This window comes from Hippocampus guttulatus, chromosome 14 (genome assembly GCF_054856545.1).
Source record: "Hippocampus guttulatus isolate MCC_2025c chromosome 14, RoL_Hgut_1.0, whole genome shotgun sequence".
NCBI classification, from domain to species: domain Eukaryota; kingdom Metazoa; phylum Chordata; class Actinopteri; order Syngnathiformes; family Syngnathidae; genus Hippocampus; species Hippocampus guttulatus.
Genome location: NC_141274.1, coordinates 2,620,459 through 2,647,657, shown reverse-complemented (window position 1 = coordinate 2,647,657; position 27,199 = coordinate 2,620,459). Strand labels below are relative to the sequence as shown.

General features: G+C 43.2%; 1 protein-coding gene across 2 annotated transcripts; it reads right to left on the bottom strand.

Annotated features, from left to right (window-relative positions):
- Positions 1-3,076: 3,076 nt before the first annotated feature.
- On the bottom strand, positions 3,077-25,520 carry LOC147194453 (BTB/POZ domain-containing protein KCTD1). Of its 2 annotated transcripts, none has more exons than XM_086129919.1 (5): positions 25,338-25,520; positions 16,742-16,920; positions 13,522-13,666; positions 11,879-12,184; positions 3,077-7,237 (listed from the first exon to the last, which is right to left on the bottom strand). In XM_086129919.1, exons 2-5 carry the CDS (start codon positions 16,903-16,905, stop codon positions 7,073-7,075), a joined length of 780 nt encoding a protein of 259 aa, XP_085986045.1. In that variant the 5' UTR covers positions 16,906-16,920; positions 25,338-25,520; the 3' UTR covers positions 3,077-7,072. The 2 variants fall into 2 exon arrangements, with proteins under 2 accessions (XP_085986045.1, XP_085986044.1); XM_086129918.1 differs by lacking the exon at positions 25,338-25,520 and adding an exon at positions 18,177-18,722.
- Between the last annotated feature and the right edge of the window lie 1,679 nt (positions 25,521-27,199).

Here is a 27,199-nt window from a genome sequence, read left to right as displayed (position 1 = left end):
CATAAGTGATGGCCGACCGCGGGGCTCAAACGTTGCCGAGAGAGCCCCCAGGACAGCAAGCCCTGACAGATCATGTATTTATAGGTCTGTTGAAAGACCTCTATTGTGTCCCACATAGCCCGGGAGCATGTCTGTCCTCTGTATTATAATAAAGCCAGTGGCCTTACCGCTATGATGGATGGCTGGCCCTTGAATGGCGGAGTCCGCAATCATTAGAGCGGTTCGGGTCTGCCTCGTGTGAAAGGCTCTTGCAGTACAAATGTAACCTTTTAATCAAGGCGAGGTGTCCCGCGTCTTAATTGTCAGCCATGGGACGGAGGTGCGGAGGGGGAAAAAAAAAGATAGAAAATGAGTGAGGGCGAGTGCTGTTTTTTTTTTTTTTTGTCTTTTTGCGCCAAAGGATACATTTGCAATTATCTCAGCAGCTTTCAATGCCTAGTGGGCTTTTTCAATACAAGTTAGAGTGAGGCACCTATGGCATTTAAAGGCAGCTTCACTGGTCCGATTTCATTGCTGCTCAAATTCCATCACAGTTCCACTCAGCCATTTTTGCACCCCAATGTTAAAATAGAGCATGAATGTATTGGGGGTGGGGTGTGTGTGTCAAGTGTCCCCCAAAAATTGAGAAAATGGGAAAGAAAAGTGGCACACACACTTGGCATGAACGAGACAAAGCTTGACTTTTCCACGCCTTGAGCCTCACAAGCCGAGTGGTGTTTGAGCTGTTTCCCAATCGCATGTTCTTCTGTTACCTCTGGAGTGGAATATAAATGATACCCTCTCAGCGTACAGTCAATGCCAAAGGGCCCGCAGGAAGACGCAGCCCAGGCTGGAAAATTCCTCACTACGAGCGCTCCTCGACTCGAGCCGTGACTTTTTTTTTTTTTTTTTTCAGACAACAGTAAAACAACAAGCAAAAAAAAAAAAAAAAGGGAGCCATCTCGAGAAGTTTTACCTCAAATCCTCCACTTGGACTTTTGTTATCGAACTAGACAGAGATATTTCCATGAGGATATTCATTTTCTGTTGCGCTTTAGTGCTCAGATAACGACCGAGCTGAGCCCGTCAGCGCTGTGATGTCATTTTCTGTCGACAGCGAGTGGCAAAATGCCCCCCCCCCAGAGATGGATGAAGATGGCTGGATTCGCAATATTCATCAAAATGCTGCATTTAGACAACTGGACAAATTGTAAAGAAAATGTTGGCAACTTTATTCTCGTAGCTTCACTTTTTTTTTCTCAGTGCAAGTACAATTGCTGTAACTTTGCAACTTCTTGTACCGTGACGAGCGCTATTTGAGTAAACAGGCATATGTGCACTCAGCGTGAAAACGGCTCCGGGGCAAGTCAGCATTTTCGATTACGCACCCAAGGAGCACCTGACAATTTGGTGATGGAAAGTAGACTATAATTTAAACCAGCTGAAATCGGTCTAAGTTGTGGTGCAGATGCTGGAGCAGAAATTTTGTGGCTATAATCCAGGCGCAGGCAGACAGGTTCTGAACTCCTCGAATGTGTGTGCTGTATGTCATCGTATTTCATTCATAAATATGACATCAACGTTCTCCAACCCCTTTGAACCAGTGTAAAGTCAATTCATTGACCAAATTATCATTATTATCATCTTAAATCTATTTTAAGCGCTCCCCAGGACCGCAGCACACTTTGGGTAGCGGGGAGCGGTGGTTGTCACACTAGGATGCACGCGATCGGGAGTAGTAGGTGGTCTCCAAATGCCCACTTCATCTTCCGCAGGTGGAGATCTTTTTTGCAGTTCCTTTTAAATGTTAAATGCCATGTCGACCGCGAGCCTGCCTCGAGGCTGAATTTAAAAGAAATGAGGGGAGCCGCTTTCGTTGGATGACAAACAAGTCGGCTGCGATCACTCCCACAATTGTGTCAATGCCCCCTTTGACCTGCGCCCGAAAAGGAAAATACCAAAAGAAAGAAAACTTTGCGCTAGACTTGCACTGAGCATGAAAGTAGGGCCCACGTTTTTTTTTTTCTTGCAACATTGCAGCTTTTTCCTTATAATATACAGTATATTTTTAAAAAAAGACACCATCATTTTATATGTATTTCATGTAGCGGTAATATCAAAACTTTTCACAGTAGGACTTTTTTCATGACCATTTGGCTTTCTTCCTTAAGATTAAGACTTTTTGCTTGCCACATTATGGCCTTATTCTTGGAACCTCACAAGTTTTTACTCATAATATTCCGATTTTTATTCTTCATATCATTATGATGTTTATCTCAATACAGACTTACATTTTAATGCGACTTATTCCTGCTAAATTATATAATATTCTTACAACGTCACAACGTGTTCCTCGTCATTTTTGTAAGTTTTTTTCCTTTGGCAATGTACGACCGTATTCTCATTACATTATTGTTATTTTTTTTCTCACATGATGATATTTGTTGTCATGCAATATTTCTTATTATGATCACGACTCGGGAACACAGACTTTTTATTTCCTCTACATTATCCAAATAGCCAGTGTCAATTTGTGAGGCGGTATGCCACCTCAGGTTGGCCGTGAACGAATATGTAAAACCAAAGGTCTGTCTGGACATTCATCACACCAATGAACAAATTTCTCCGCTAGAAATAATTCCTCGGAAATCTGTGGCCATTATATTAAAACAAAGATATTAATGAGCCTTCAGTCTCTCCGCTGTCTTTGAAAATTTGAAATCAGCCCCTGAGGAAGAAGCAGGGGGAAGACAGAAGGGCGGCTGAGGAAAGAGAAAAATGGCACAGCGGTGGTGTGGGAGTTTTGTATTTGTTTTTTTCGCCATGGGTTACATCTATAATCATTGCGCTGGTGTAAAATGGCCGAGGGTGGCTTTTTCAATAAAGGTAGAATGCATCTGCGGAGCTAAACTAAAGATCAACACGGAGGGAGAAAGAGAGTTCAAATGACTTTGCGTAACATAATGGCGAGCTGACTGCATCTATCCATTGACCCTGCACCGCACGAGTCGCTTTCTCCAGGCGCTATTCTGCCTTTTGATGACTTCAAATAATCACTGGAGACAGACACCATCATAGACACACCACAGAACACTCGTGAAGCTTTACCCTTTATTCTTTATCCCCTTCAAATCGACTTCTGGTAGGTTTCCTTCTTATAATCTTCAACAGTAAGATGCAATTATACTTTCAAATAGCATCATTAAAATCACAAAGCCTGTATTTAACCTTAAAGGGGATGTCCACCCCCAAATTTTGTTTGCGATTATATGTTGTGTGTAGCCAGACTTATCTAAAGACGGCATTCTGATTAATAGCGTGTCTGCGGAATATGAGTGAAGCAATAAAAACACGTTTTTGTACATCTCAGGGGGCGGCCATTTTGCCACTCAGCTTCGGGAAACAGCCATGATTGGTTGTTCCCTGAGCCCTCAGCCACTTGTGATGCCATTTTCGGTTGACAAACAGAGGCAAAATGGTCGCATTTTGCTGCTTTGCTCATATTCCACAAATACAAAAATAATCCCACATTTAGTGGATGTACATCAAACATACTATTGCAAAAATTAAAAATAAAAAATCGGGGTGACTTCCCCTTTAAAGGGGAACTCACGGCAAATATTTTCTTTGCGATATGTTCCGGGTGTCCCCACCTGTCGAAACACAGTATTCTGAATGATTTATATTGCGCTTGTGGAATCCTTCATCAATATATGAGCAGCGCCATCTTAGTAGAAAACGTCAACAGGATGGCTGCTGTATCATAGTCATGGAGACTCCCGCGCATGTTGCGTTAGCATTTAATTTGTATTGTGACTTCTTCTCTCTCTACACGACTTTCGACACAAATCAATCCAAAATGTGAATTTAATTTCATCGTGTATGATCGTAGCCTACTTATGAACAGGTATAGTATCCATTGTGGATGATACAAAACCTGCTCAGTAGCTACTAACCGGTGAGTTGGAAAGCAAAGCAAAACTGGTGCACCTGCAGCCTTGGAGAATGAGACTCAACCTAAAAAAAAAAAATGAAATGATAAATTTAAAAAAGTGGGGAAACTGGGGCACAAGAGGCCTGAAAGCGAGACGTAGCATAGCATCAAGCGGCAGATAGCCACAGAAAGTAGCGATTCCGCCACGAGGGATGAAGACAAGATGACAGGACTCTGTGTGAGATTTCACTTTGGATTTTTTCGGGAGCCCCGCGGGGACTGTGTGGAAGCGCAGCTGACAGGACTCGCGTGGAGAAGTCGGCTCTGTTCATCGCAACTAAGTAAAGAAGGCCTCCGCGCAGCCTTTGCTGCACCAGCGTGAATCCTCCAAGGTAGCACGTGTATGCCTGGCTAATGTTGGTTTTGCCTCTCGAATGTTTGACTGACAAACGAAAGCGCATCAAGACTACTTTGTTTAGTTGTATCGTACGTGTATCAAGAATGGTAAGTCACGCATATTTTGCGCATAAGTGACTCATATGGTTCATTTGGTCAGTTATTTAAAAAAAATAAACTGCCACCTTACACAATAGCAATAACCAGAATGACCAAAATTTAACCGGTCAAAAACATACTTGTAGTTGTTTGTAATGGCCACTTTGCCACTTGGATGAATGAAATGCGAAAGGAAATGAAAATGAACTTGTCCCTCCTATCTCGACTTCCAACATGGCAGACAAATACCGATCACATCATTAAAAATTCTTGCAAACATATGACAGTTCACTGGAAAACAGGCAGCTAAACAGCATGGCAACTTTACTTGACATTTATTTCACTTTTTTTTTTTTTTTTTGCAACATTCCTCTTTTGGTCAAAACTCGGGAGCGTAGTAGGTCAGTCATTGGTCTTCGAAAGAATCCAACTTCATATCAGTAAGTGCCACAAATGGAGGTCCATTTTAAAGTGGGCAAAATTTAATTCAGTCATGTCCAAGGCAATGAATTTGCTTGGAAATGTCAATTAAAATCACAAAACACATAAACATTGAAAACAATGACAGTCATGTTGTGACGATCTAATTTTTAATTCCCATGATGGCCTGAAGGGGCAGAAGATGGTAATCGCTTAATTACTTAGAATGGTATTTCGATTTAAGTGTATATCTTTAGGCAATTTAAAAAAAAAAAATGGAAGTACAAAACACTTCATTGGTATCACGATATTCGGTGTGAAAAAGATGCGTCGGTGAAGCTAACTTTTGGTGACAACTGAGACATTCCGCACCATAAGCAACACACGGGTGACCTTTATACAGCGAGCCGGAATCACGCGCACTTAATCAGTGGAGCAGTCAGGTGACAACATGAAGTCACCCGTAACAGGCAATTGGCAATGCAAATAAATTCATGGAGTATGATTCAAAATCATATATCCATCCTTTTTTTACATTTTTTATATCGCTTGAGCCTATCCCATCTAAATTTGGCAGCAAGAATTGGAGTACACCCTGGCCAGCCAATTGCAGGGTACATACGGACAAAAAACAAAAAAAAAACCAACCAAACAAAACAACAACAAAAACACTCACGCTCATACTTGTGGATGATTTGGAGTTTTTGCATGCTGTATTTACAGATTGTTTCCCCCCCAAATCTTTTCAATAATTATTTTTATTATTTTGCTAGTTTTTCTTTTTTTTAACCTGTGTTTATTCAAGAATTTTTTTTGTTTTTTTTTCCCCTCAATGCATTCGCAGGGTGGCCAGTAGTGGAAAAAAACCAAAACTATTAACTCTCACTCACCCTATGGACAATTTTGAGTCTTAAGATGAACCAAAGATGACTTTTGGAGAAGCAGGGTACACCCTTGACTGGTCGTCATTCAAACACAAGGGCACAAATAGAATCGACATAAACAAATAATCAAATAAATGAAAAGAAAAAACCTTTTTGAAACTGACAGCTACTTCTCATGTCCTGCTGAATGCCAAGGGCTGTATCGGTTTGATACGTACTCACGAAATAAATTTGCTCAAGTTGTATTTGGTTAATAGTTTTTTTTTTTTTTTAAATCAGAAATGCAAACTTTTCAAGATGATTGTTTTTTTTTGTGTTGTTTCTGAATCTGCCCATGTTTTTTCTTCACTAGCACATAAGGTTTTAATAACAATAATATGTACATATTAAGAGTAAAATTTAAGTAATATTTATGAATTAAGCGTTAGGTTCAGCAATAGGTGCCAATTTTTTCCCTGAAACCTCACAACTATAAATTTCAACGCATGGTAAAATCCAGACTGCACAGGTTTTTATCAATCAAATGTAAAAACAAAAAAAATGACAATAGCATTTTTTTAAACTTGCGTCAAAAATCAATTTGGGGACGTAAATGCATCTCTGATTCGAATTTGCTGATGACCAGTGTCATTAGGTGATGATTCATTTCCTCATTGTTGGTTCGCCGGCTAACTTTTCCGCACCAACGTTATTGTTTGGTCATGCGCTACATTACTGACCTTTGACCTATTACTAGCTTACTGGTAAGTAGCGCTAATTATTTTTAGAATAGTAACGCACATGTACGAAAAAGGAAGTATGCGTGTGCTATTTGAAGGACAGGCCTGCAGGCTACTCAGGTTGTCCTGGAGGGCTAACAATGACGGCGACACCAGCTTTAGAGTCTGCAATTAATCGAGACTGACTTTTGGTGAGAGAAGTGGGATACACCATAGACTGGTTGTTGCAGTTAATCGTAAGGGGCACAGAGACAAACAAACATTCACACCTATGGACAATTTAGCATCTTCAATTAGCCCATGCAAACGCATGAGAGCCTGAACCATCGGCGACGCTGACGTGCTGCCGATTTCAACTCGTATTCAACCTAATGTAGCCTTAAAGTTTTAAAACAAACTTTATTTAGGGATACAACATATATAAATCTTTCTCAGTCGTGTTTTATGGGGTGAGACAATCACAAATGTCCTCGCAATCTCTAATTCAGATGTCGCAAATCTTCCCGCAGCAGATGCACCGCTTTTTCTGTTGTTTTTTTAAATTCTCTAGATGATTTTATAAGAAAACAAAAACATCAACAAAATAACACAAGTGGAGAAAATGTGAGGAGTCCAATGCTTGGAAAAGTCCAGCAGAGTCTTTAGTCTAGCTGCTCTTGCTTTATCCTGTTGGAATTTGGTCCTCCTCGCTGAGCCGTCCTCCTCAGTTCCCGCCGCAGAACGTACTCGCTGAACTGGGACGAGTCCACGCCGCCGCCGCAGGAGCCGGCGATCTCGAAGCCTCGCTGCTGAAGGCGCTCCAGAACCTGTAAGAAGGCAGAGGATGTCAGAAGTTAATTGAGGCAGACAAAAAAAGAAAAGAAGAAAAGAAAAGCGTGGGTGCTTTTTTTATTTGCATCATGTGCGAGGTCAGCTGAAATTTGTGCACGGTGGCGGAGAGCAGAGCCAATTGTAGCTGTGAGATGGGATGAATTCTTGAATCGCTGGGAACACGCAGAAAAACGAGCACTCACACGCCAACGGACAATTTCAAGTCCTCGGTAAGGCTGGACGTCTTTGAAAGAACCCACAGACAAACTCCACATAGTGCCGAACCGCAGAGCCGTGAGACAGACGTGCTAACCGTTAGGGACACCGTGCTGGCCCCCACCGAGTTTGCTTCCAGGGAATTTGTTTAAAACCTGCATTTGGTCCGATTTATGTGGAAAAGGTATGTGATTGGCGTAGGTTCATCAAAAAAAAAAAAAAAAAAGCAATCACCCGCAGCTTGTACTTTGCAGCCTGCATCCAAATCAAGTCCAGCCTGAGCATGTGCTGTGGAGTGTCTCCGCCCCCTTTCCAAAACATTAACCGAATGATAATAAATGTGCATTTTTTTTGCACTGTCAATTTTAAAGAATGTCCTTTTCATTGTATAATAAAAGTAATAAAGTGATGGTAATTTGGATCGCTTGTTTTTTTTTTTTTAATCTGATTCATCAGTTGATTGAAAAAAAATTGATTTGACAGATTAATTAGTGGAGCGAGCAGGTCTAACATTAAAAAATGTGCAGCAAATCCATGTGATCCATGATGTGTGAGAAGCAAAAAAAAACCTGATCGGAACACCCCTAGTATGAATATATCTTATTGAGATTAGCATAGCATCGATGGAACTCAACTTCCCGGAGCCCATCGCATGTTCACATGGATCGCAAACCAGTTAACCAGTGCACAAAGCAGTCCACTTCCATTAATAGCTGACTGTGGATCCCGTTGAATACCGCAGTTTATCCCAGTGTTATCCAACAATAACTTGAGTGGGGGTTTTTTTGAGTGCCATTTCAAAGGTTCCTCACAATATGCAATCGAGCAACACCAAAAAAAAAACAAACAAACAAACTGAAATATCAAGAAGACTTTCATCATTGTCTCTGCCTGGTATTGGCGTCCATTATTGTTTCGTGTGTGTGTGTTGGTGCTTGTTGTGTGTTTGCGTTGGTCTGCATATGTGTTGATGAGCGAGCTGCCTCGCAGACATCCACAGACGTTTCCTGGGGGCCTTTAGGATCACATTCCATCGAAGAGGCCCCAGGGAGCAGTGTGGCTTTCTCTCCTCCAGCACTTGGCTCAGTGTGGGCTGCTCAACCCACCCCCAACCCGTTTTCCCCCTTTCTGCCCCGAGCCCCGAGGCCCAATCCTCCGCCGAAACTACAAAGGTCCCCCATCCTGCTGGCTGCCCCGCCTCCCCCCTTCCCTTCACTCCACCCCCCTCCCAGCTCTCCCTGCCTCCATTAGCCGCAGATACAGCATCCACCGCCGGCATGCTTTAATAACCAAACAGGATTATGGGCCGTGCCTGGGGACAAGCTGCTAGGGAGCACGCTCAGTTTCTCTCTTGCACTCACTTCAGAGACGTTTTTGTTGTTTTTATTGGGGGGGCGGTTCAGACGGTCCAGATCAATGCCAAATCTATTCAAATATGCCTCCACTCCTTTAATAATGTATAAGACGAGAACTGAAAACTTAAGCAGCTAAAACGTTTTTTTTTTTTCTAACAGACTGACTGCTCACTGTCATGTCGGCCTCCGCCAAAGTTGTCCGTCCATTTTCTACAGAGCTTGTTCTCATTCTGGGCACGGTTGAGCTCTAGCCTATCCCAGCTGACTTTGGGCACGAAGTGAGGTACACCCTGGACCGTTTGCTAGACTACTGCAGGGCACATGTAGGTAAACAAGTCATTTATACGAATAATGGATCATTTTGAGTGGAGGGGACAGAAACTTCTAAAACCTGCAGCCCTCAAGGACTGGCGTTTGAGACCTATGATAAGGGCAAGGGCCAGGACAAGGACCCCCTGATTTGTAAAACGAAGCTAATTAAACCTAACTACTGTAAGCAAGTGACTTTAGGACCCCCCCCCCCCCCCCCAAAAATGCACCATTTGTTCTCGACAGATAACAGAATTTGTAAAAATAAAAAAAATGATTTTTTTTTTTTTAAAGTGTGAATGTCACATTTAGGTGATGATGCGTTAGAATTATGTCAGACTGGCCCAAAGCATAAGTTGGGAGGCGTGATTGGTTTGATCGTAGAAATGCACTTTTTCAAATCATATGACAAGATATACATATATTTTTTGGCCAATTATTTTACGCCGTTGATGGGCGGAGGCTCCTGCATCACCCCATTTCCCCGGTGACATTTCGCTGATTATTGAGGCGCAGCAGAAGTGAAAGAACGGCAGCCGGTTAATGTTTTGCAAACATCCGTTACCCTTTCTTGTTTGCTGTGAAGATCTTTTTTTTTAAATTTTATTTTTTTAAATAACACATTTAAATTAAACATACATAATTCAAAGTGGCGAGCACAACAATGCCACTGGGGAGGACAGTCATGAAGACACAAACGAAGACTTTCACAACTATTTGAAGTGACTACTGTAATATATATATATATATATATATATATATATATATATATATAGGGCGGCCCGGTAGTCCAGTGGTTAGCACGTCGGCTTCACAGTGCAGAGGTACCGGGTTCGATTCCAGCTCCGGCCTCCCTGTGTGGAGTTTGCATGTTCTCCCCGGGCCTGCGTGGGTTTTCTCCGGGTGCTCCGGTTTCCTCCCACATTCCAAAAACATGCATGGCAGGCTGATTGGACGCTCTAAATTGTCCCTAGGTGTGAGTGTGGGCGTGGATGGTTGTTCGTCTCTGTGTGCCCTGCGATTGGCTGGCAACTGATTCAGGGTGTCCCCCGCCTACTGCCCGAAGACGGCTGGGATAGGCTCCAGCACCCCCCGCGACCCTAGTGAGGATTAAGCGGTTCGGAAAATGGATGGATGGATATATATATATAGAAGAAGGGGAACAGAAGATGAGGCGCTGGAAGAGGGACCATCATGGGAGGACAAGCCCCTACACGGGATGTACCACTGGACCATAACTGAAGTGGCCGATCTCAAGAAGTCCTATCAGTGGCTAGAGAGGGCTGGCCTGAAGGACAGCACAGAGGCACTCATCCTGGCTGCTCGGGAGCAGGCCCTGAGCACCAGAGCCATTGAGGCCCAGATATACCACACCAGACAAGACCCAAGGTGTAGGTTGTGCAAAGAGGCACCTGAGACGATCCAACACATAACTGCAGGGTGTAAGATGCTGGCAGGGAAAGCCTACATGGAACGCCATAACCAGGTGGCTGGCATAGTCTACCGAAACATCTGTGCGGAGTATGGACTGGAAACCCCAAGGTCCAAATGGGAAACACCTCCGAAGGTGGCGGAGAATGACAGAGCGAAGATCCTGTGGGACTTCCAGATCCAGACTGACAAAATGGTAATGGCGAACCAACCAGATATCGTGATCATAGATAAAGGGCAGAGGAAAGCCGTTGTAGCGGATGTAGCGGTCCCAAGTGATGGAAACATCAGAAAGAAGGAACACGAGAAACTCGAGAAATACCAAGGGCTCAAAGAGGAGCTGGAGAGAGCCTGGAAGGTTAAGGTGACAGTCGTGCCTGTGGTGGTCGGAGCACTCGGGGCAGTGACCCCCAAACTAGATGAGTGGTTGCAACAGATCCCGGGAACAACATCGGACATCTCAGTCCAGAAATGTGCCGTGCTGGGAACAGCAAGGATACTGCGCAGAACCCTCAAGCTTCCTGGCCTCTGGTAGAGGACCTGAGCTGAATGAGGGACGGACACCACCCGAGGGGGGGGGGGGGGGGGGGGGGGTGAGACGAGGAATTTATATATATTTTTTATATATATATATATTTTTTTTAATAGAAGATTAAACAGGATCATGAGCCTGATCCCATAGACCAAGTCATTTTTGGCATACTGTCACAATATCAATTAATTTTTTTCTTCTTTGTCGGCGTAGATTCTCAGTTTGTGTTCAAACACCCGTTGCTGAAAGGGCGAACAGAGCATCAACTATCGATGCTATTCATTAGCCCATCTACGCCGTTTTGCTCTATACATGACGTGAGCATGAAACTAGCGGAAAGCAAAATGATGATTTCAATACACATCGTGTAATTTTCTTTGTGTTATGTTTAGTTTGACCATAAACTTCCTTGTTCGTCAATCAGGGCACTTATTTGGAGTCAAGTGACTCGAAAGTAGTTTTTCCCTCCCCACACACAAAAATCTTCATCCTTATATTGAACATGTTTACGGTTGTCTGCCTGACTCATTTTGGACCATGTACTTACTTTAATCTTATCATCTTATAGGACCATCTTCTATGGCGTTATATAGCGGGTGTTTGAAGACCTTGGTCAGGAAGTGGCAAAATTGGGACAAAAACAGCCCAATTGTCTTTACGTGTAGAAGTAAAGTAATAAATACAGTCAATATTTATTGGGAGAACACTCCAAGACCATCAATATAAAACAGTGCAATGAAAACGGCAAGTATTATGGCTTTGTCGCTGCAATGTAAGCAAGGGGTCGTTCCTACCTGCACAGAGTTGAGGTGGCAGTACCCGTTGAGCGGGAAACGGATGACGTGCGTGGAGTCGTGGTTCCAGCCGGCGTTGACCGAGTTGCACATGACGTCGCCGATCTCGGGAAAGACGTCCTCGATCAGCGCCTTGTCGCCGCTCAGCGTGATCCTCTCGCCAAGGTCGGGCGCCACGCGCACCACCACGCACTCGCAGGGGCGCGACACCCGACCCAGTTCCTGGTCCTGGCGCCAGTGCTCCAGCTCGGACAGCATGGGCTGCAGCTGGAAGTATCTGGCCTCCTCGTACAGCAGGCTGTAGTCCTTGCGGGGGAAAAGCGCACGAGGCACATTAGTACCCCAAGACAAGTGGGCGGTTGTTATTCCATGTCATCCCCGGGGCAACACCCTGTTTAGCATGAATAGCTAGGCTGTTTTTATTTATTAAGCTTATCTGTGAAACCTTTGAGTAAGCAATACAGATGAGCAATCTTCAGAAGTTACAAAAGTAATTCCAGTGATGGCGGTGTCGTAGAATGTATCGTTCTGGAGTCAGCGTGTATTTTTCCCACACTGCCGTTATTTGGGTTTCTGTCTCTCCGCGTCTGCTGCACAGACTGTAGCGCGTGTACTGGTTTTCTGTCACCGTCCATGCTATCATTGGGCGGTCTAATGTGTCAACCATTATAGCAGCACCACTGATTGGTTCCAATGTCACTCATGTTGATCAATGCTCATAGACAAGTTTACATGGTAGCCGTAATAAGCAGGATTATATTCCATCCATCCATTTTCTGAACCGCTTTATCCTCACGAGGGGCACGCCGGAGCCTATCCCAGTAGGAACCGGTTGCCAGCCAATTGCAGGGCACACAGAGACGAACAACAACCATCCGCGCTCACACTCGCACCGAGGGACAATTTAGAGGGTTCAATCAGCCTGTCATGCATGTTTTTGGAGTACCCGGAGAAAACCCACGCAGGCACCGGGAGAACATGCAAACTCCCCACAGGAGGGCCGCATTTTTAATCTTGAAAAAGTATGTTCGGAAATGTGAATCACTAGAAAAACAAAAATCCCACTTGAGAATTTCTACATTGTTTTTACAAAAGTGTGGCGTAAGTGGCGCAGCTTTTTACATTTCAAAGCCTATGCGTTTTAACATAACAGTAATGTATAAGACAAAAGTTGACAGGGTTGCATGGGCGCTGCTTCAGCAGTGAGCACCGCCGCGCCTTCAAGGCAGTGCATTTGAGTTCTCAATGCTGCTTGACTTGGGCCTGTCTTTTGTCTTTGCTTATTTTAGTTGACATACTTTCCATTGATGGAGCCTCAGTGTGGATAATCTATCAGATGATGTGCATCTTTACTTTCTCCCCAGGGGCAAGGCAAGTGATTACGGCCCGAGTGGATACACAAGAGTTAAATGGTAGGAGCACTGATGGGTCGCATGCAGTGTAATTCACCCTTGGCACAACGACGAATTGTTTGTTTCCCTCCTTGGGTATCGTTCATCTTTTTGGCCAGTGGGACCCTAACTTGGAAGACCTCCGATGTTTGCCGCAATTCGAACATGGTATCATCACCCAAAGGCGCGTGTTATTGTGCATGCCGACTTGCAGAAGCGCTGAGTGGCCGATGAGATTTTCTCTCGGCTTACTTTGAAGTCGTCTGGGATGAGCAGCTTGGACGTCCTGAGGAAGTTGAGGATGTAGCGGAACATGTGTCCGTCCCTGTCAATGAAGTAGTGCTGCTTCAGGCTGTCCAGCACTATGGGCTCAGTGCCATCAAAGAGGCGGCCGATTCTGTGCAGTGACAGGAGACATGTGGGAGGCAAAGACAGTGTCAGCATCTCAACAGAAACAGCTTCTTTAGCTTTGCATGCAGTTATGATGGCATAGAAAGGGGACATTGGTATTCTGGGGAATTGGCTTGTGGTGGCTTGTACGCAAATGGTTGGCTCTAATTAAGTGTGAAACCAAACGACCAAGTAAATCCTTTGGCATCTGCCAATTTCTGAAATTGTGTCTGCAAGCAAGCTGTTACAAACGTCTGACTTCAAATTTTCATCGCTGTCCCAACCTGTGTTTCTCTGCCCATGACATTATTAAGCTGGGTGAAGATCCAGAGTCACTTTGAAGCAACCGCCAGACGACACTGTCATATACACAAAACGTGTCAAGAGGAAAGCAAAACGGCATTGAGTTTTCTTGGTTGCACAAACGGTTTTGGCGTTAGCTAACACTGTTAGCCTTTACTAAGCAGCACATACATGTAATGTGTAACATGTAGCAAATTCGCATTTAATTGTCTATATAGGCGTATGGTTATCCCACTGCATGGGCTTTGCTCCCACAAGAAGAAAACAGTCTAGTGACAAGACTCAGGATCCCTCCCCAGTTGTCAAGGTTACAAAAGTCTCGCAATTGGTCCAGCAGTCTCATGGGGCGGAGTTGTCGCTAACTTGAATGAGACCAATTTCAGCAAGGCAAGAAATATGGAGGCTTTTAAAGCTGTAGTATGTAACTATTGGCACCCCTTAAGTTGGAATTCAGCATTACAACAACAGAACAGAGTTGTTGCTTCAAAATGACGTCGGCCAATACATGTTATGCCCCTTGTATGGGTGTTAACACATCTGCATTATACGGTGCTGAAATTTGTGTATTTTACATCAGGCATCTTATTGGACAGCTACAGGTCCTCGGGAAGATGAATCCAAATTGTGGATTTGGCAGCGGTTATTGTTTTATTTTCACATCAAGGTCTGCCTACGTGTGTGATGAAGATATCAGACAGAAATATCTCAGGCAGTAAAATGCAGACAGAGTGAGTCACTCTCTTATTGTTATTGCTGCATTTCGGCTTTGTGTATTTTATGTAAAGCACCTTCTTGGGCAGCTAAGGCCAGGGAAAGACGTTAAGTTCATTCATGGCAATTATTTTTGTTTTAATTATTGTTTTCATTGTGGCAGTAATTAATGCATGATTATTTTCTGCTTCTGAAACACCAAATATATTTCTGTTTGCTTTTCTACAAACAGGAAACAACCTTCGCCTATTGCTAGGATAATCGCACCATCGGTCCGTCGTTTTGTTCAGTCATTTTCGGTGGGCTAGCGTGGGAATGTTGGGAGTTGACACGAAATATAAACGATAAGCAGATGTTTGTGGAGCTGGCTTGAATAATCGGACTTTGTGATTTTTTTTCAGCAATTTCAAAAAAAAAAAATACTCCAGGTTTAAGTATGCTATATTTTTTAACCCTCTGAGTATTTTGGCAAAGGCAGGTCACCGACATGTTTTTAAAAGACCTGGGGACAATTTTCAAAGGTGAAAAAAAAAAAGTCTCCTTTAATGCACAGCATTCACTACACTGTGCAGAGGCAAGACATAGTCAGTAGTAGCAGAATAATGAAGTAAAAGACAAAAAAATTATGAGAGGTCAGGGCCAGCTGGTTGTGCTCTGCCCGAGGCGGGCTGCTACTTTGCCTCAGGCGCGTCGCCCACAGCGACCTCCCAGCTTCCAGATGGCCCCGTGCCCTTTGGCCTTTTTTTACTGCTGCTGTGGCATCTGTCCAAATAAGCACGTTTTCTTTGTCTGCACCCTGCATGCTGCGTTCGACATCTTCCACCGGATTTACACTGCAGGTACAAGTGTCCAATTTTGATTTAATGCTTGAAATCAGTCTATTTCCACGTACATTTCAAGTGACATCCATCCCATTTGGCTGTGTTTACGGGACACGTGCACAGATGCCCGTCTTGCACAAAAGTAACACCACAAGCATTAACCCCAGGCAGTGACAACAAGAAGTATACAATGATTCATAAATAATACAAAAATTTGAATTCTTTTAGTTGTGTGGAATTAATTGTTGATGTGTCTTGCAACACTGGAAGCAAAATGGGGTGGGGCAGACATCGGCTGCAGGGAGAAAAGGAGTTACAAACAATTCAAGGTTCTTGAAATCTCATTAAAAATATTCAGTAAACTAACTGAGACATGATACAGTCAACAAGACAGCATGAGATGCACTGAAAATTAAATTCAATTGAAATAAACTGGGGACGGTCATTTGGGCCTCAACGTTCTTGATCATCGATTGGGGGAAAAGTAGCGCACAAGTAATCGTTTTTTTGTCTTTAAATGTTCATCGGAATTTTCTGAACACCTGCTTCTGACAACTTTGTACAAAGCAGAATAACAGTCTTGCGAAGTCAATTTTCCACAGCTAACTTTTTTAATCAAATAAAGGTGTATCAGTATCGATTTTCTGAGGCCCGTGCCGATTCTGATATTTGGCAGAGTAAAATTCTGATCACCGATTAATTGAAAACCATATATAAAAAAAACATCCTTTATTGGTCCGTTCAGTGAAGATATTAATTACAGGTAGAACATTTGATTGTTTTGCAATACTTTGTTCTTCAGAACAGCAACGGTCAAAAGTAAACCAATTATTTTTGCTGGGTTGAAGGGGTTGATTCTGAATGTTGTTATCTTTTCTTATGTTGTATTGCATTGTGGAAAAGAAAAAGGCAAAAGCAAAATTCAGACGAGTTTTTCGGATTTGAAAATAGCTACAGGTATATCGGCTGGTCGGTTAATCAGTTGGACCTTAATTATTATGAAAGCACAACTCATGCCATATTACACGACATCTGCAGGGAAGTAATCTGAATGCTAAATTGACAATTGAAAATTAATTCATTCCATCAATTCTAATGAGAGTGGACGACATTTTTTTTCTCCACACGTCATCTTGTCCTTCTTTAGACAGAAAAGTAGTTGAGTTGAAACAGCGCCTCAGATGGTTGCAGCCAAGTAGTGCACTTTCCATGTTCGTCTCCAAATCAAACAACATTGGAAAACTCACCGGGATTCAGGGAATTTGGTGAGTGTGGCCAGGCTGCTGGTGTACATGTGTCCGCCCACGTCGATGTGCACCGGAGCGTTGGACTTGGTGAGCTGTGCCGGTGTGGGGATGCCCTGGTTGCTCAACGGAGACACCGGCGAACGTGTGATCATGGGCCGGGACATGCTGGAGCGATTGTCCTGTTAAAACACAGGTCACTTGCTGTTTATTCGTTTTCTTTTGCACTCCTCACAAGGGTCGAGGGTGAGATGTAGCCTAAATAAACTCAGGATATGAAGGTGGGAACTGAGATTCAAAGCCAGAACCTCAAAACTATCAGGCAGATGTGCTAAACACGAGTGTATTGTGCTGAAAATAAAATTGAAAAAAGTACAAATGATTGACTTTTTGCTGTTGGACATAAAATGCGGCTGATGACATTGGCTGCGATTCAAATTTATTTCACTATCTATTTTTTCATGCAAACACCACACAGGAAGGAGATTCAAACCCGGAATCTCAGAGCAGGTGGATCGTACCGCCCGTAACCAGTATGCCTGTTTTAGGATGTACTTTTTGCTTGATACAATGTTGTTGATAATGCCGTGTCTGTAGTGTAGTATGAGTTCAATCTCGCAAACTCTTGCACATGGGAAGGCCTAAACCGAGATTCAGACCCAGAACCTCTCAAATGTTCGTCAGACGTGCTGCCCACTACCTCACCGCACCCTCTTCTTTTTGCTATAATCACATTTAGATGTCTATTGTCTGCTGTCCATTGATTGGTGCAAAATCCTGAGTCGCAATGCAAACCCAGAACATCTTCAATGCGTGGCAAACCCGCTAACCACAAATCCCCTGCGCTGCCTCGCAAAACGATGCCATTTTTTTTAAAAATTGACTTTTTTGCTCTGCACAATGCTGCCGACTGCTCTCGCTGCGGTCCACACCGACTTGAGTTAAGTATCTTCATTCATTCAAGTAAACACCTGAGTAAAAATTCTAACCCAGAACCTTTCCAACGTGAGGCGGGCATGCTACGGCAGCTGGGCTGCGGCGTCATCCATTAATGTGCAAAAATAAAACAATGAAATAAGTTCTCAGATCGACCTTGACCTGAATGTTGCCAGTATCCACAAGCACTCAACCGCTGCAGGCCAAAAACCAAATTAATGTTTTTATTAGGGTTGGGGGTGGGGAGTGGGGGGGGGGGGGGGATTACTGTCTGAGCATGTAATAAGATTGCCGCCTCTTAACCTAAAAACACCATTAGTGGCACACTGAATAGGACAAAAAAAAGTTGAAAAGTCGCGGTAATACAGCTTTGCAGTGATAGATTGCCGTAAAACAAACGAGCCTCATCCGTAACACCCCCCACCCTCCACCCCTCCCTCCCGGGAAACAAGCGAATTTTTGACTCGCGACCCCCCCATCCCGAGAGAAAAGCGGCATTTACCTGCGCCGGCATGACGCTGGTGGGCGAGGAGGTCACCGAGTGGTCATTCTGCTTTAACGAGGCGGCGGGCAGCGGCTCCCCGCGCACGGCGTACATGAGCGACGTCTCCCGACACTCGGCCGCCCGCATCGGCGCTCGTTTGAGTGGAGCGTGCGCCGCCGCCTCGTCCGCGGAGGTGATTGGCCGCGGCCGCTTCCTCGCCTTCTGATGCGTCAGGTCCATGATATCCGTCTCGTCCATTTTTTGTTCTGCCGTTTTGTTTGCCGTCGCGAGGTTTGATTGGTTGTCTTCTTTCGTCCGTTCGCGTCTTTTCCGTCCGCTCGAATGCGAGGAGGAGGACGCGCGGGGAGAGCGTGGCTGTCAGGCGGAGCAGCTCGCTCGCAATGGCTGGGAGAAGTCAAAGCCCCCGACAACATTAGCATCGCAACGCCCGCGGCTCTTCGAGGCTGTCGCTCTTTCAGCGGCGGCAGGTACGAGTGTCGCATTTTCACGGGCAAACCAATCCTGTTTCTACACTCGCTTCGATTTTTTTTTAACCCCTTCCCATTTTACGACAACGGGTCTGAACCCCCCGTACCCACCCACCTTCTTCTTGTATGGCTGACCCGTGCACCCTCTTTTTTTTTTTTTCTTGTGCCCCTCCTCATGATGATGCTCCACTAACGTAGCCGCGTAGAACAACCGCAACAACAGAAGCTTGCATTCGAAGCAGGAGTTCAGAACATTCAGAGACGCACTGGAAACGTGGATGCTGATAAATTAGGGATGGTCAAAAAGAATGACACAAATATTTTCCACATCAGTATATATATATACACACACAAACCTCGGTTTTCGAACGTCTCGGTTCTCGGCCAATTCGGTTTTCGACCAAAATTTTCAAGTTTTTTATGCCTCGGATGACGAACAAATTTCGGTTCTTGAACAAACTGAGTGCACTTGAATGCACCACTTGACTCCTCTCGCCTTCCTTACACGAGGAAATGACGCTTCCTCGTGTTGCTTTACATTGTGAGCAGACGTGTTCAATAAACTTTTTTTTTTTTTAATAAAAGGAGCGTGATTTCGGTTTTCGAACAGCCTTCTGGAACGGATTATGGACGAAAACCGAGGTTTGACTATATATATATATATATATATATATATACACACACACTATTACTTTGTCACTTGGGATGGAATGATAGTTGTCTGAATGTGTTTTCAGCCCCCCCGTTTAAAGGCCAGTGTAGAATTGACTGAGCACAGGAATGTGGACCAAAGGAGTTACAATAGCATGGATGTTGCTCAGCTCCCCATTAGCAACATCCGTCACACTTGAAAGAAGTACTTAATTATCGGTGGCAAGTGACGGAAGCGTGGAAAACTGTCTTATAAACTCATTCGAACAACATTTACACTCAAAGTTGGAAGAGAGTTCAAATATATCATACAAATATATTTGCCATTCCAACTGCCCGGGGTCCCAAATGCACCCTCTGCTATGTTGGATTAAAATTTCGCGTTCAACTAACATGCATGTTTTGGGAACGTGGGTGGATGCTGGAGTGAGAAAACCCATGCCATTGATCAAAACGATTCCATTGTAACCTAAACGTCTTGCTGAACACACAGCAAGACCCCAAATTAACATCTCGATCACCTTTTCGCCTTGAGAGGAGCTTAATTGTTGTCATAATAAAAATAAGGAACAACAGGACATCGCAACTGGTCCTTTTCCTTGTAACATGAATTAATTTATCTACTTCATTTCGAGTTGTTAACTTACTCAACACATTGACTTGCAGTCTTTTAAGGTTTCACCACGGCAGCTTCACAAAATTCCACCAAACACATGTAAGAAGAAATCAGTATGTCATAGAATCACAATAATGAAAACAAATCTGTGGCTTGATCACTTCAATGTTTTAAGTTTCACAAAACTATGATATAAATAAAATCTAATATATAAATAATATAGAAAATATAGCCTCACGTCTAACCGGCAGGAAGCAGTGTTCTTTTTTTCTTCAAAATTGTAGCCTTGGCAATTCAAAAAAAGGCCTTTTAAGGCATGTCGTTGTCAATTTGAATTTGATGATTTGTTCAGGCCCACTTATAAGTCTCCTGGTCTGTCGTACTGAAAATGCAGAGGGGTGGCGAGTCGTGTGGAGGTAGACCAATTTTAACAACACTCCGATTGAAATTAATTCGTTCAAACAGTGGCCTTAAAACATGCGCGCTGGCGCGTCTCGCTGGCAGTGTGAGTTTCACACCTGAGACTACCCAATTAGCAATTAAGCGTGCCTTTGAGTGCGGGCCCGCAATGTGCTGTATGATCCCGGTCTGATTTGCATGCCATTTGTGCACGCGCTGATAAGCAGGCAGGCGGCAAGTTTTAAAATTCAACTCTAGGTTCCCTGGCAGAAGGCAGAGGGGAGCTGCGGGGCAAATGAGAGAGAGGCAGAGAGAAATCACATGGCTGCGCTTCAAAAGGCGACCTGTGTAAGGCAAGCCGGCAAAGTGCGTGGGATCACACTCAGAATGCAGGTAATTTGCTCCCTGACTAATTTGTGGGGATGATGCTGCTGCCTGCGTGGTGTGCGAGTTGGAGAGCAAGGAGGGTGCCCGTGGAGAGTTAAGTTCTGAAAACGGCTCGGTGGAATTGGATTTCCTCAAAGCCTTGTCATCGCAAAGGTGGATTGAGTGTAAAATCTGTGAGGCATTATGGAAAATAGCAGGCAAGACAGGCTGAAAGGGAAGTGGATGCCGGGTGGGCGGGAGCAAGTAGCAATGTGGCGCAATGTGGTGTTGAGTCGGTGAAGGTGCACAGAAGAATGCGTGCCCGTTAAATACACGGATGTCCGCCTCACACTTTAAGTGTCACATCCACCAATACAATCTGCAGAAAACTGCCACACACTAATCCTGACTAAACTGAGCTTTCCCCTCGTTTTTATCCAAATCTGAAAAGGCCCGATTGTGAAGGGGAGTTTCACCCTGCAAACTAAGCTAACAGTTAGCCAAGCTTTTTTTAAGTAAGGAAACACTGAGTTTCTCTCTCTCTCTCAGTCTCTCTCTCTCTCTCTCTATATATATATATATATATATATACATACACACACACACACACACATACAGTATAAGCTCCTAGACTGGCCAAGTCAATCACCAGACCTTCACACAATAGAGCATGAATTTGTCCCCTGAAGAGCAAACTGTAGGGACAAATCCCCAGAATCAAAAACAAGAACTGCAGCCTTTATCAGTTCTTGAAAGGCCAGGAAAAGCATTTCAAATGAAGAATGCAACAATCTGGTGAAGTGAGTGAGTTTTAGGCTTGATGCATAAATTGCAAGCAAGGGTTACGCTACCAAATAGCAAATGTTATTCACTTTTAGTTCATTTAATCATGTCTGGAGCGTAACTTTTGCTCACTTGAAAAGTGGGTGGCTTCGGACAAAAGATGCTCTCTCCTGAGTTATTCAACACATCTCGATGCAAATTAAATAGCATTTGGACTTCTCAACTGTTGTCCCGTATTCATCTTTTGATCTCAAACCCAAATATCTTCAGTGTCCGTACGACAAAAACAAATGCATTGACCTTGCCGTTCCAATACCTTTGGAGAACCTTGTAAGACAGAAAATCGATAGAATTTATCGATAGATAGCATTTTTTTTTTTTAGCATATTCAGAGTAATCCAAAAGTAATTCAGTTCCATGACTTTCATGTTACTGTTCTTCCATTCGGTTACAGACTACATCTACGTTAACAGGTGACGAGTAACTATTTCAGAATACATTTCTCCTAAACCTGGTTGTCTTACAACTCAAAATAAGAAGCAAGGTTGCAGATGAAAGCGTTTGAAGTGAACTTTTTCCCCCCCCATTTCTGCATACAGTTTACCACGAGAAAAGCCTGAAGGTTTCAGATTCGGAAAATGTTATTTATCCCCGTGAGGCAGGGTGGATGCTAATTGGCATAAGTGGCACCCATTTGTCTTACAATATTCATACTGCTCTTTGCCATCAACAAGGAACCATCCATAATACATCTATCGATTGATCAGCAAAGTGCGCAATCAATTTAACGATTACGTTTGGTGTGGTTACTCAATGTTCGTTATACTGCGATCCATTTCCTCGATATTTTATGACAAGAGCGTGCAACTCCAGCAGCGTGACTTCATGCTTACTTTTCCAGTCTGATGATAAGGCAACAAGCATGCTACTACAACTGAAGTCTTCTGATTTCGTAGGACTTCATCGAAGTGGGTGAATGAGACTTACTGTTTATACACTAAAAGTTTCCAGAACTTGTTTTAAAACACATTTGGCAGAATTGCTTGTTTATCCCCGCTCGTGGAATCACTTTGCTCCAGAGTCAATGGAATAAATTAGAACCAGAACCATTCAAAAGCCACACCAGGCCTCCCTTTTAATTCCCGTTATGTACCACCGTGTTGTCCTCAACTTCCTGTCTGCCGCAACGGTCACAGAGCGAGAGGGATCAACATCATGCAGCTTTTCCATGTTTCAATTAGCATTTCAGATCAGAGCATTAAGATTCAGTGGAAACTGAGGCAGGCTGGTATTTACATAAGCCGGATGGGTTGTCTCTGTTTTGTTGCCCCGTGGCCATTTTGTCTCAAATGTCCACACGGCACAGACGACTAACTGCACACGGGCTCACTTAAAGTCAAAAACCACAACTCAATACAGTATCGTGTTGTCGATTGTTCTACTGCTAAACTGTTGCCATGAAACTTTTTTGTTTGATGTGGTGAAGGATCTGCACTGCATCACACTGAGGCATGTTTGTCACATTTCTCATGTGTAACGCAACTCAAATATGAGAAACAGAAACTCTTCGAGTTTGATGTTCCGTGATGATGTCAGTTCCACACCACTGCAAACTGCTGTCATAAAGTTAGCGTTCGATGCATATCGCAGTGTCAATTCAAATTGTTAAGGTATACCAAATAAAGTGACAGAGGAATGTATCACCTTTTGAATATCTCACTGTGTTGAGTGGAGTGTTGGTCATTAAGAGGTCCAAACAATGTCCAGGAAACACGTTAGAACACAAATGACGTTTGTGAACTTTATTATTGTCAGCGCAAGGAAAAAATAATTACCAGTAAACAACTTTAATCCCAAAAAAATGTGGAAGTGTGGACCCCATTTAATTTATTAATATTTTATTTTATAGTATGATACAGCGCGTATGGTTGTTCGTGCCCTGTGATTGGCGGGCTACCAGTTGAGGGTGTACCCCGCCAACTGCCGAAAGACAGCTGGAATAGGCTGAAGCCTATATATATATACATGTAAATACAAACATGATCAATTTCACCTTTTGATGTGACAAGTTTCACCTCCTAACATGATTTTAAAAAGTTAGGTATGGTAAGATACAGTAAGTAATAATCAGGGACGTGCGGTCAGGGTAGGCAAGTGAGGCAGTGTTGCCCCCCGCTGACTGTTCTCTGCATGTGACGAGTTTGAAACAAACATACAAACAAAAAAAAACCCCATGATGACATGAAATTATGTTCCATTTAAGTTCTATGGTTCGTGCTTTACATTGATTTCCTGTTCAATCCATCATTTAAATATGTATTTCCCGTTCAAATACGTGGGCAAGAAGTGAACAGAGGCTTTGCCTCCTATTAGCATGCAACGTACGTCACTGGTTATAATATATTATGGTTTGATATCTTAAAGTGTGGTATGACATCTTACGGTGCATGTTTGGGTCTCTAATCATGCTGTGTTTTAAGTCATGCCATGATGTGGTACAAAGTCTATACTGAGCTATATTACGGCATGCTATTGTAAGCTCATGTTAAATTATCAATTATTTTCATTTTATTTTTGAGCATAATATTATTTTATGTTATAGTTATCTAAATTATATTCTGTTTAATAATTGTTGAAACATTCTTATGTTGCTTGCGTCTGATTGGCTAAAGAGAAGCAGGAAGTGTTTTCGTGACTGAAAGGGGGGGGTGTTCTCGTTCATCCGTTCGGAGGTGCAGACGTTTTTTTTTTCTTTCTCCTTTTAATAAACTGCATTAAAGGATTCCATCTCTCCTTTTGTCATTCGTAAAGAACAGCCATCCACTGAAAAACAACGAACCCCTCAACTTACACTATGTTAACATGATGTCGTACTACTCTGTGATATTGTTATCCTCTGAGACGTACAGTATGTTCTGTGCAGGTTAGGCGAGGTCATGAGCTCCATGCACTTAGCTGGCTGGCCCTTTAAGAGTCTTGCCTGCATTGCACAGTACTGCCATGAGTTAGCACAGAGCCTGCAAAGATGCTGTGTGGTTTTCGAACAGCACCATCAAGTGGCCACTACTGACGTCACACAGCATCTCTTTTTCAAAGCTTCCAATTCCAAATATATTGCAAAAAACGGCGTCTTGTGCGTAGATCGGTGTATTCTAAATATTTTTTTAATTGGCTATTTTATTGGTCTGAGTGTGTTGTGTTCGGGTTGGGTTGGGTGTTTTTTTTTTTTTATTAAGAGGAATGGGTTCAGACTTGATCAACTATGCTGGATCACAACAGGACCATTTTTACGCACGACGCCACTGGCAAGGTGTCGGAAAAGAGAAGATGCAAAAATGAATACACGATTTGATTATTCTTTCTGGAAGTATTCGCTTGATTCTACTTTCTTAAAAAGGGGACATCATGACTTGATCTTCTTCGAAGAGAACGAAGGGGGGAAAAGTGCCTGGGGCGTTATGACTCCACAATGGCGTCTTTCAAATAGAAGCTGCGGGCCAGCTAGGAAGTCGGACTGCGTTCACGACCCCATAAAACGGCTTGAAATAGTCTTGAGAGATATTTCGAACCAGTTAAAAGCAAGTTTAGCGAGCAACCTCGAGGACGCGTTGACGAGCACCGACCGACTCGCCGCCCGTCTTTTTTTGTTTGTTTGTTTTTAGGCATACCAGTCGTTTTTCGCTATATATTGTTAAACAACCCCGTGCCGTGCCCGCGCGTTTCGATTGGAGTCTATGTTAATAAAGCCCGAGAGAGTGCGGAAACACCAGGAAGTGGTTAAACGTGTTTTGCAAAGTGCCCCGGCACATGCGTAAAAGCTGCTGCGCCACCTTCCACGACGACCCCGGTCGAAAGCGAGAAGAAATCTGAGCTTACCTGGTGGCGTAAAGTCGCTTTTTTTCTATTTAAGAAAATTCTTCCCCTATCTGACTCTTCTCTTGCAACCGCCAGCGAGAAATGCAATAGCTTGGCTAAGGTAGACAGAAGAAAATGGGAGAGAATAGTTGCTCCGGGGCTCCCCAAGCCCTCAAGGCAAAGATCAGGATACAATTAGCGCATGACTCTGTGCCTCCCAGTGCAAGAAAAAAAAAACCAACACAAACTCAAACCTTGCTTCTCCCCTTTTCTCGTTCTCTTTTTTGCGTTTCGTACAATCGAATGGAGAAATCTGTAATTTTATTTTTTTAAATTTAAAAGAGCCTGGCGTCTCACAGGAGCTGATGTTAATCGTTATGATTAGTTTTGATGTAACGATGCCTGGGGCCAGTGGATGGAGTGTTTCTTTTTGCCAGGCAGGGGGAAAAAACAGCACTTGATGATAATTATATAGATTGCTGCTGCTTTGATTTTCTTTTTTCTTTTTCTTTTTTTAAACACTATCAAATACAACTGCTCCACTTGTTGAATGGCTTCTGCGATGAAGAGAATGACTTGGTCGCTATTAAGTTTTTTTTCTAACTCTTTCTCCCCGCAATCAAGTCTGAATCAGTGCCTGAGGCTTGTGTGCGTGTGTGTGTGGAAGGGAGAGCTCATTTGAAATGTTCAGCCATGCATGCTCTCAGCAGCAAGATGGAGGCAAAGTGAATTACTTTTTAATAAGTATTTTTGTTCTTCAGCAACAAGAACTCTGTACAGTGTTGGCAACTGTATATGAAACGTATTGGGCAACGTACTAAGTGGTTCACATTTCTGGCTCAGTTCTGAGATTCTGGATTTGAATCTGGGCAGCTTTCCTTTGTGGAATTTGCATCTTCTTCCTGTACTTGGGTGGATTTTTGATGAGAAGTTTTGCTCCCATACCCCCCAAAATTGCATGTTTAGGTTCATTGAAGACTCAAAATCTTCCTTGAGTGCGAATGTGAGCATGAATGGCTGTTTCTCGTGATTGACTGACACCCATTGCGTGACAAAAGTACTCACATTCTGTACTTAGAGTAAGTAGAAGCACAGACACTGGTGTGATGGAGGGAAAAAACAACGGTAAAAGGAGTAATATTGATTCAACTGTTGTACACCAGTAAAAGTGATAGCATACAGACTCTGAAATGTACTTAAAGGGGAAGTCAGGTCAGTGATTTTCTTAGCAATAATATTTTCTAAGCACTACCAATAGTCTGAACAAAGTATTCTGTGTTTATATACATAAACATAATTTTAATCAAAATTCTATGTTTGGACTAGTAGGGGCACATCGAACATAATCTGGTAAAACAATTACTTTGACTTTGATTTGACTTTTTATTTGGTCTCCCATAGGAGAAACTTGTCTCGGAGGACATGCCTTAAAGGACTTAACTTCCCCTTTAAGTAAAGAAGAAAAAAAAATAGATTATTATGGTCAGTTAATTATAGTATTGGACTGCTGGCCAGCCAATCACAGGGCACATGCACGGATGTATATATGTATGGACTGACAATGCCGCTTACTTGACGTCGATAGGAGTGAAGTCACTGACAGCCATCTTACATTACCAATCGCTAAGCCCGCCGAACTTGAATGCATTGATTTTGCCGCAGCGTTTTTTTACATTTTCTCAATCGTGAAAAGGCCTCTGTGCCTAGCATACGATTTAAGTCTGGGTGACGTGCTACATGTACATTTCATCAGTGAGAATGCAATTTCAAAGGTATATCCTTTCAGTGCTACTGAAAGTTTCGTCTCTATTATGTTGTCAGAACCATGAACAATGCTTCTACTTTGTACTTTTGCCACTTCTGCGTGATCACAATATGGGTCT